At 28.4% G+C, this 10,070-nt stretch overlaps 1 protein-coding gene across 4 annotated transcripts; it reads left to right on the top strand.

Annotated features, from left to right (window-relative positions):
- Nucleotides 1–4,500: 4,500 nt before the first annotated feature.
- On the top strand, nucleotides 4,501–8,158 carry LOC115716007 (protein IQ-DOMAIN 21). 4 transcript variants are annotated; one of them, XM_030644695.2, is made up of 5 exons: nucleotides 4,501–4,714; nucleotides 5,044–5,145; nucleotides 5,815–6,105; nucleotides 6,208–6,597; nucleotides 7,301–8,158. In XM_030644695.2, the coding sequence occupies exons 2-5, from the start codon at nucleotides 5,065–5,067 to the stop codon at nucleotides 8,009–8,011; spliced, it is 1,473 nt and encodes a 490-aa protein (XP_030500555.2). In that variant the 5' UTR covers nucleotides 4,501–4,714; nucleotides 5,044–5,064; the 3' UTR covers nucleotides 8,012–8,158. The 4 variants fall into 4 exon arrangements, with proteins under 4 accessions (XP_030500555.2, XP_030500556.2, XP_030500554.2 ...); XM_030644696.2 differs by having other exon boundaries at nucleotides 4,512–4,714; nucleotides 5,047–5,145; nucleotides 5,818–6,105; XM_030644694.2 differs by having other exon boundaries at nucleotides 4,513–4,714; nucleotides 5,047–5,145.
- The last annotated feature ends 1,912 nt before the right edge of the window (nucleotides 8,159–10,070 follow it).

Here is a 10,070-nt window from a genome sequence, read left to right as displayed (position 1 = left end):
AGCTTATGAATTAAGTTATTTCTTCGACGAGAAGAAGCCATAGCATGGAAGTATTTTGAATTCTGATCACTTTCTCTCAACCAAAGTTGTTTACTTCTTTGCTTCCAAAAAACCTCCTTTTGAAGTAAGACATTATTGAACTCAAGCTCAGCCGCTTTGAATTGTTGCACCGCCAAAGGATCACGGCCCCTTTTCCATTTTTTCATCTCAGCCTTGCACTTATTCAATCTTTCCTGAAAGTTCCCAGAATAGTCATTTCCCCAAATAAGCAAAGCATCACTACAGAACTTTATTTTATCCAAAACATGACTACCCGAATTGCTACTCCAAACATCCTCAATAATCTTAAAACATAGAGGCTCTTTAAGCCAAGAGTTCTCAATGCGAAAAACTCTAACTTTGACAGCCCCAGCCGAATGAGAAAGAACCAAGTTAAGAGGACAATGGTCAGAAGTTGTAGCCTCAAGGTTCCACAGTTTCCCTGAAGGAAATAAATCAAGCCACGTTTGGCTCACAAGAGCTCTATTAATTCGCACTTCTACCCATTCCGAACTACCCCTCTCACGTTCCCAAGTAAAGGGATAACCAAACAAATCCATGTCAACTAACTCACACTCAGTTAAAGTTTCACAAAAGCCATCAATTAACCAGTTTGGATAAGAATTACCTCCACGTTTGTCGGATTGCAAAGTGACATTGTTAAGGTCACCAATTATACACCACGGCAGATTAGACTTGGCCTTCAACATTCGAATTTCCCTTCTATAATTGTCTCCTCTTGTATGGTCTTTACAATTGGTTGCTACACATTCGCCAAATCTTAGTGAAATTTTGGCTATCCTTCATGCTGTTTTTTAGTGTTGATTAATCTTAGGTTATGTCCATCTCTATGTGGAGTACTCTCTACTTAGACTGATTAATTAGTAACCACATTAATTAAAAACCATTGCTCGATTTCATTTTACATAGAAATTATTGTTATAGATATAGGCACTAGATATATAGATCATTTCATTGTGTTGCACAACACATTCTTTAGTAAAACTAACATTATTATTGGTCTAATGATTGACATTATATACATCTATCTACTTGTATTAATTCTCTCTTAATTAGGGATCAATAAAGTGAGAAACAAAATGTGATACCATGTGAACACAATAAAGTGTAGAGAAATGTAATTAAGGGAATTAATCATGACTCTAAAGTCTAAACCTAGTGAATCGTTTGAGCAAGAGTGTCTTATTATTATATAGAGAAAAAAAAAATACAAAGATTAGGTACAAATTCAGTTAGGTACAAGTGATTATAATAGCCTCATCCTAACTAACTATATTTACTCAAACAAAAAGGCTTATTGAGAAAATTCGAGTAAATGTAATATTGAAGTTATAATTGAAAGAAATATATTCTTGATCAAGGTTTGGTAATAATTTCACAAACCAATAAACATTATTTACTTCTTTAATTATACTAGGTTTGATTTGTATTACTATAAAAAATTACTATTTTTAGTGATATTTTTTTTAGTTATAACATAATTTTTTTGTGACTAAAGGTAGTTTTTTAATCACAATAAAAACTTAACTAAATTATAGTATTTAGATACAAGTTGTCACTAATTTAGTTTTAATCACAACAAGTATTGTGACTGAAAACACATCTAGTCACAACAAATTATAATTTTTGTAACTAATATTTTTAACCACAGATATTTTAGTCACAACATACGAATGATAATTTATAATTAGTCACAAGTACTTTTTTATACTTTTAGTCACAATCACAAGTTCTGTTATAAGTAAAAGTTAGATTTTTTTTAATTTGTGATATTAAAAATTGCTTGCCAAACATTATTGTTGTTTTCTCTTAATTAAAGAAAAGAAAAATAAAAGATGTGAAATTTGGACAGAAATTTTCCTAAAATGTTTTTATTGTATGGATTGGAGGAGTAAGTGAATGGAAGCATTTGAATATAGAGATTGTAAATGAGGAGTATGGGTCAGTGTTATGTTATTTATTGGTCAAGCTCAACAATATTAATAACATTCATAAGCATTTTGGCCAATACACTACTTGCCTTCCAATTTATTATTTTCACGAACCATATCCTAATTACCACTACTTCTTAGCCAATTACCAAAATCAATCTACTTCTTGTAATGTCATATATATATATATATATATATATATATATAAATATATATAGTAGAAACTTAATTTAAAAATATCCTATTTAAGAATATTATAAAAAAAAAAAAATTAAGTTCGAGAACAATTATAAATAAGTATAGTCTTTAAATTGTGATTAGTTATACATTTTTTAAATCTTGAATTAAGAAAGTATGTATTTATATAAGAATAATTATATCTAAATAAAAAATATATAAATTAAAATTTATTTATGCAAAATTAATAATTTTATTCTAAATTATAATACATATATAAAATATTATAGGGACTTTTTATTTATACTTTATAATTGATTTTTTATTTTATGAAAATAGAAATAACATAACCTCTAAATGAAAATAGCATAGCCTCAAAAATGGAAATAATTTTTATAAAAATAAATTTAGCATAACCTCAAAATAAAACAGTATAATTTCAAAATAAAAACAACTTTTATAAAAATGAAAAAAAAAATGCCGTATATGGAAATTTTACTCAAAAGAATAAATTTATTGTGATATAATATTAAATTTTGTATTTATTGTTATTGTTGTCCTAATAATTTTATATGACATATTATTAATGATTGTTTATTGTTATTTTATATATTTTTTTGGTGTTTTGAATTTGTTTTAGTACTTTTATTCAATTATAATCTCTCAATTAGAATAAAATTTGTTTAATTTAAAGTATATTTTTAGAATGAGGTTTAGAATAACTATATACAAATGTTTAATAATTATAGGTTAGGGGAAGCAATATTTATTCTTTTTCCCTAAGAAACCATCAATTGGTTAATTTTATTTAGTTTTTATTTTCATTTGATATATTTACAAAATAAATAAAGAATTCATTTAAAAACTCATAATTATATACTTAAGAATTAAGATAATTTGCGTCAAAAAAAAATTAAGATAATTAATTTATTCCCATTTTCAAAAGAAGAAAAATAAAAGAAGCATAATTAATATATTTTTATTTAATTGCAAACAAAAATAATAATTAATTCTCAATTAATAAGACATAAAGCATACATTAGAAAATTGGTTGGAGATTAACTATCACCAAAAATCTCCACTTCAAGCTAACCAATCACTTCACAGCTAAAATTAATGTTTTTCATTTTAAAAAATGTTTAATAATTATAAGTTAAGCAATATTTTTCTCAAGAAAGAAATCATCAATTGGTCAAAAAAAAAAAAAAAGATTTTGAATTTTCCTTTGATATATTGACAAAAAAATAAAACCGCGTAATTAAATTAAATGCTTAGGATAATTAATTTACTCCCATTTTCAAAAGAAAAAAAAAAAGAAGGATAATTATTAATTTATTTTTTATTTCCAAACAAAAATAATCATTAATTATCAATTAATAAGACATAAAGCCATAGTATTAGAGATTTGGTTGGAGATTAACAATCACCAAAATTAGTCACTTCAAGCTAACCAGTCAGACACTTCACAGCTATAATTAATGGTCTTTCATTTTTCTTTTTAATTTCATTTATTGGTTTGGTAGGAAAGAAAGAAAAGAAAATAAATAAATTATTAAGTGCTTATACAATATACCCACATGAGTTTTTATTTTGACATTTACAAAAATATTTTAGTATAATTTATTTTATAAAATTTTGAGAAATTAAAAATAATTTACATTATATAAAATAATGTTTAAAAAATATTTTTTTATACCTGTATAAAATAAAATATTCACGCGTGCAATTGAATATTGTTAAATTTTTTTCAAATTTATCAAAATTTTGTAATATGTATTAAATAACTACTACGTACACGATAATGAAAAAAATTAAACTAAAAAAATTATTTATAATTAAGATATTTGTGACGAAACTCCTTAACATTTATAATTGTTACCATATGATCTTAATAAAAAAAAATAGTGGTAAAAGTATCTTATCTTACAATTTTGTTTCAGTCGTACTTTTAAATATTAGCTCAAAAACACGGGGCGACATATTTTTTTAGTTTATTTAATACATAATCTAATAATATGCCGCCGCGTGTTTTTAAATTGATACTTAATGACTAAAAAATAATAAAACTGTAACAAAATCATAAAATAAAATAATTTTACTACCATATTTTTTTTGATTAAGATCGTAATAATTGTAAATGTTAAAAGACTTTCCTTCCTAATTTGATTTTTTATACAAATTAGAAAGAAAAAATATAATCACGGGAGAGTAAAAAAATAAATAATAAAATAGGAAGATAAATGACGTGGCAGATAATGGTTGGTTAGGACAATTGTACCTTGTAATGGAGGGCATCATAACCGCCCGTGAAATCGTTAAATACTAACGGCGATTACGCGCGCTAGCAGTTGCTTAGTTACTCCTCTCACACACTAAAAACTATACAAACACACAAACACTTCTCTCTCTCTCTCTCTCTTCTTTCTCTCTCTACAACTCCATATGAGTAGTTCTTTCTACCATTTTTGAAAATGTATGTAAAAAATGAATGTTTAAGCTATAACAAATTGACCCAGTTCATCCATATATACATACATACTTCTCAGGTTTGATTCTTATTTCATCTTTTATATATGTACTAATTAGTGTTTTGTTCAGAATTTACATGTCATGTAATTAAGAAAATGTATACATATTTATATAGATTTTGAATCGTATTTAAAGGAGTTTTTCTTTTATTATTATTATTATTTGTTATTGACCGATTCCCATATTTGGGTTTCTGTTTTAAGTTTTCTGGGTAATTATGTAATGGAGACTTTTAGTTGACTAAATATGTTTTTTTTGCTTATTCTTATATAATTATATATATATGAGTTTGAAATGTATATTTTGTGTTTTGATGGGGTGATTTTGGTGATGTTGTGTGTATAAGAAGCCGATCTTCTGATCTGAAATGGGGAAGAAAGGAAATGGTTGGTTCTCATCTGTGAAGAAAGTGTTTAAACATTCTTCCAAAGATTTGCCAGAAAAAAAGGTAATTTGATCAATTTTATTTCATTTTTTCATTTTTTTTAATATAAAGTTACAAATTTGTTTATTTTCAATGTAATCTAAGTAAAAACAGAGATATGATTTCATCATTATATTTCATTTTCTTGGTGTAATTATATCAATAATTTGGCGTAATTATATGAATACGTTTTTAAATATAATCACATATTAATCAATATATTAATTACAAGATCATATCAAAAAAAGATTATGTGTAATGAGCATAGTTCAATAATTTGGCTTAAAATGTTATATGGTTATATGGGTTAGTTGATTTTTCCTTTTTGTCGAAATAAGAGATATAAAATAATAATAATAATAAAAAACAAAAAGTATTGGGAAAGTATCATATGATATGGGTTTTGTTTCTGGTGTAAAAATATTAAAGGTGAGCTCTACCCTTTAGGCCCCCATTTATAACCATAAATAAAAAAGGTGACATTGGTGACTTGGTCCCCCTCCAACATGACCCATATAATGCTGCAAAGTCTTGTGAAACATTGTTATCACTCCACCTAAGCCATCATAGTCTTTCATTTTCATCTCTCATGTGCTCTGCTTCTACTAGATTTCAATCATCCATAATTGGAAAACCCCATGTTACTTTTCTTCTAAATCTTAATATTTATTACTAATTACTTCATAATTTAAGGAGATCAATGTGGAGAAACGAGAGCATGAAGTTCCAGAAGTTGTGTCCTTTGAACATTTTCCTGCTGAGAGTTCCCATGATGGTACAAATGATGAGAGTGGTTCCTCAACTCCACAATCACAAGACCGAAACCATGCTATTGCTGTAGCTGTGGCTACTGCTGTGGCCGCTGAAGCAGCGGTCGCAGCAGCACAAGCCGCTGCTAAAGTAGTTCGCCTTGCTGGCTATGGACGCCAGTCAAGGGAAGAAAAGGCTGCAATTCTTATACAATCATATTATAGAGGCTATTTAGTAAGACCCCACCACCCCTTAATTTGCTCTGTTTTTTAGAAGGTGTTAGTTACTATTGGTGACCCTTTTGCATTTCTGATATTTTGATCAACTCATTTGCAGTCAAGACGGGCTTTGAGAGCATTGAAGGGATTAGTGAGGCTTCAAGCATTGGTGAGAGGCCACAATGTGAGAAAACAAGCACAAATGACAATGAGATGTATGCAAGCTTTGGTTAGAGTCCAAGCAAGAGTGAGAGCTCGTAGACTTCAGTTGACTCATGAAAAGTTGGTGATTAAGGAGGATGAGGAAGAGGAAGAGGAAGAGGAGTTGGGAAGAAGATCATCAGGAGTAACTGAGTCACAAAAGCTTAAAAGTCCTTTGAAGAAGAATGAAAGTAAGGGAAGACATCATAGGCATAGAAGTTCAGAAAAAGTCAAAGATAATCAATCATTGAGACATGATCCTGTTATGAAAAAGGAAAGAGCTCTTGCTTATGCTTTTGCTTACCAGGTCAGTGTCACCTTTACTTAATAGTTACTACTACTCATCTATGCTTTTACTTAATAGTTACTATATGTATTTTGTTTCTCCCATATAGTAACCATTCAAATTTTCAAACCAAAGTATGATGCCAACCATTATAGAAAAGTAAGAATTTTATTTGGAAGTATATGTAATTACTAGTGTAATTATCTAGTAATTGATATAAAGTGTTTGAACATGTGGTAATTACTAATTAGATATAATTTCCAAATATTTTGTTTGTGAAAATAATTAGTATTTATATAGGAAAATTATATTTTTTTTTAGTATTTAATATTTAAAATAAAATATTTTTTAGTAATTACACTCAATTTTTACGGGCTCTGTGAATTGGAGCGTGTAATTGGAATAATTACCTCTAATGAGTCAATGACATCCAAATTCTTATCTTTCCAAATGCACACTTAGTGGTTTGATTGGTTTGTTGGGTTGTGTTAGCTTAATTCGGTTTGTATTTCACTTTTTCTCTTTTGATTAATATCAAAACATTCATTTCTTACATTTTACAACTTTAAGCAACCTTTTAATCATTACTAAACTATTCTTGAACCTAAATTTTGATCAAAACAAACCGTAATAATTTAAATTAAGCTTGCCCAACATAAATTAAGAAATAAAGTTTAAGTATAAAAATCAATAATATATTTTTCTTTTTTTGTTAAAATTTCAGCAACAACAACAACATCAGCAACAACTTCTACAAACCATAACAGACAGCAACGAATTTGGGCTCCAAACGGATCCACGAGACAAGGCCCAATGGGGTTGGAACTGGCTAGAGCGTTGGATGTCATCGCAACCCTACACCGGCAACGGACGCCGCTCCGACCCATTAAGAGAAACCTCATACGCCAATCTGGCCACCACTGCCACCACTCTCAGCGACGGCGACGCCGCGTCGGAGAAGACAGTCGAAATGGACGTGGCAGGAGCTTCAAGGTCGGACCATATCAACAATATGGGCCTGGACTTTCTCGATTCTAGCTCTTATTCGACTCGACAAGTCCGTCAAGGAAGCCCAAATAATGTTCCGAGTTACATGGCCCCGACCCAGTCCGCTAAAGCTAAGGCCCGATACCAAGGCCCAGGAAGTGTGAAGCAGCGAAGCCCAGCTACGCCTCAGTGGAATCCGTCGACAAGGAGAGGATTGGGTTCTGGTGTTGATTCGTCGAGCTCGGGTGGTGGAACGACGACGTTTTTGGCTAGAACACCAAGCCCAAAGAATAATGGGCTTTTATATTCGAATGGAAGACGGGCCGTAGGCTGTGGCCCAGATTCACCAAGTGGTGGTGGTGGTGGTGGTGAAGATTGGGGGATACCTTTGAATGTTCATAACAATCATCATCATCGTCACCATGGTTGGAGACAAGATTTTGATTGATTATAATTAATTGCGTTTCCAAGCTTCTATGTTGTTGTTGTTGTTGTGAGATTGAGAATGATATGAACTTTGTTTGATATTTATCTTTTTTCTTTTTAACTTATTTGTTTTAATAATCTTTAATCCAAACAAACCACTTTATCATCACCATTTGGTTATATATGTGTGTATATATATCTTTTATTTCATATACGAAGTGTGTATACTTAATTAATTTTGTTTTTTTTTTTTTGAAAGCTAGAACATTTTATTAAGATAAATCAATGTTAGAGAATAACTTGAACAAGTATGGGTCTATATGTCCTCTCTTAATTTAAATCTAATAATAAAAGTAGCCAATGTGTATATTTAATTAATTTTGTTTAGTTTTGTACACATTAACTTATATAAGGTATTTAAAATCTTTTATTGGAAGAAGAAAGTTTAGTTTTAATATTTGTATTTGATTAACAATTAGAACAATTTTTTTTTTTTTTAATGTAAGTAACTCCATCTATAGGTATCTTTATGATTTAATATGAATAAATTTACAATTATAAATTTAAAAAATAATGAAAATATACCAAGATAAATATTTTACTGTGGTATTGATGTAATTTTTTTTTAGATTACACCTGAGTTAGATTGTTTGGGAACTTCAGCTTAACTTTTTGAGATCTTCATTTTATGGATCTGAAAATTAAAGTCAGGATATTAGTTTTATGTAAATTAAATTGGATTTTTAGTTAAATTTTAGTTTTGTAATAGTTTTTTTACATTTTTTTTATGAATTTGAAAAAGTCCAATTGCTTTTGGTTGTTTTCTTAGGTAAAATCGCTGAAATTAATGACGATTCCTTTCTTAATTCTAGCATATAATTTACATAATTTAACGGGTCACTTATAAAAGTAGAAAAATAAAAGTAAAAATTAAAATAAGTAAAATAAAATGAGTATACAATATAATATTCTTTTTCGAGAGTTGGTACACATATCTTCATCTTTATAAAAATCTCTAATAATTAATTGCGTTGCCAAGTTTCCATTCTATTTTTATGTATGAGCTTGAGATTGAGATTGAGATTGGGAGTGAGAATGATATGTATGAATTGTGTTTGTCATTACATTTGTTTTTTATTTTTTGAAATTTTCATTATATTTGATATTTATCTTTTTCTTTCTTTTAACTTATTTGTTTTGACAATATTGTTTTGGGACCTTATTTTTTTTTCTTTCCTACTAATCAAAAATAATAATAAAAATTGAAAATTTTCAAAAATATATATACTTTCTTTATATTTTATTTGCAATTTCACAATCTAACTTTTTTATTTACGGTTTAACAAATTTAATTTTTTGAAAATACAATTTTAAAGTAACTAAATTCTAAAAATATGATTTTTTTTTTCTCAACAAAAAATGAAAAAATTGTAAAAAAAAAACAATTAAAAAATAACGAAAAATTAATCTCACAACAGTTATAATTTAATTATAAAATAACAAGAAAATTAACCTTATGCTATTTTTTTTTTAAATTTACGGTTTGAGTTTCTAAAGTGATTGCTGCGCTAGTTAAGTTGGAGCTCTAGTTGCAATAGGGATTTCTATGTAGAATTTCGTAAAAATTAAAAAAAAAAAAAACTGTTTTGTTTTGAAGTGTAAAAATAAAAAAGTTATTTTTTTTTAATCGTATAATTACTTTGTTACTTTTCTTAATTAATTTATCAGTATTTTATATTGAAATAATAATTTACTTATTTTGCTAACGGTACCAAAAATTGAAAAAAGAAAAAAGAAAAAAAAGTAGGGCCAGAAAATAACAAAACCCCTCACGGTGCCACGTGATGAGAGTGGGACCCACACAACACCTTTGGTTTCTTTCTAGTACTTTCACTTCACGCGCCTCCATTCCTCACATGAATTATCCACATGTCACTCTATCAAATCGACACGTGGACAACTATGAATCGCTAATCCCCTCCCCTATAAAATCCCGCCACCTCATGAATAACTGTCTCAAAAATCGTTAACAAAACAACACGTGGCAAGTCTCCATTGTTCTCCTCATCTTACTTACCGTG

This window comes from Cannabis sativa, chromosome 5, assembly GCF_029168945.1.
Source record: "Cannabis sativa cultivar Pink pepper isolate KNU-18-1 chromosome 5, ASM2916894v1, whole genome shotgun sequence".
NCBI classification, from domain to species: Eukaryota; Viridiplantae; Streptophyta; class Magnoliopsida; order Rosales; family Cannabaceae; genus Cannabis; species Cannabis sativa.
Note: the sequence above shows the minus strand (reverse complement) of the source record. Positions and strands in the feature narration are given on the sequence as shown.

Excerpts from the sequence above, each read along its gene's own strand:
- LOC115716007 (XM_030644695.2), top strand. The coding sequence starts at position 5,065 with ATGGGGAAGAAAGGAAATGGTTGGTTCTCATCTGTGAAGAAAGTGTTT. Across the intron at positions 5,146-5,814 it reads AAGATTTGCCAGAAAAAAAG|GAGATCAATGTGGAGAAACG; the intron begins GTAATTTGATCA and ends TCATAATTTAAG. Across the intron at positions 6,598-7,300 it reads CTTATGCTTTTGCTTACCAG|CAACAACAACAACATCAGCA; the intron begins GTCAGTGTCACC and ends TTAAAATTTCAG.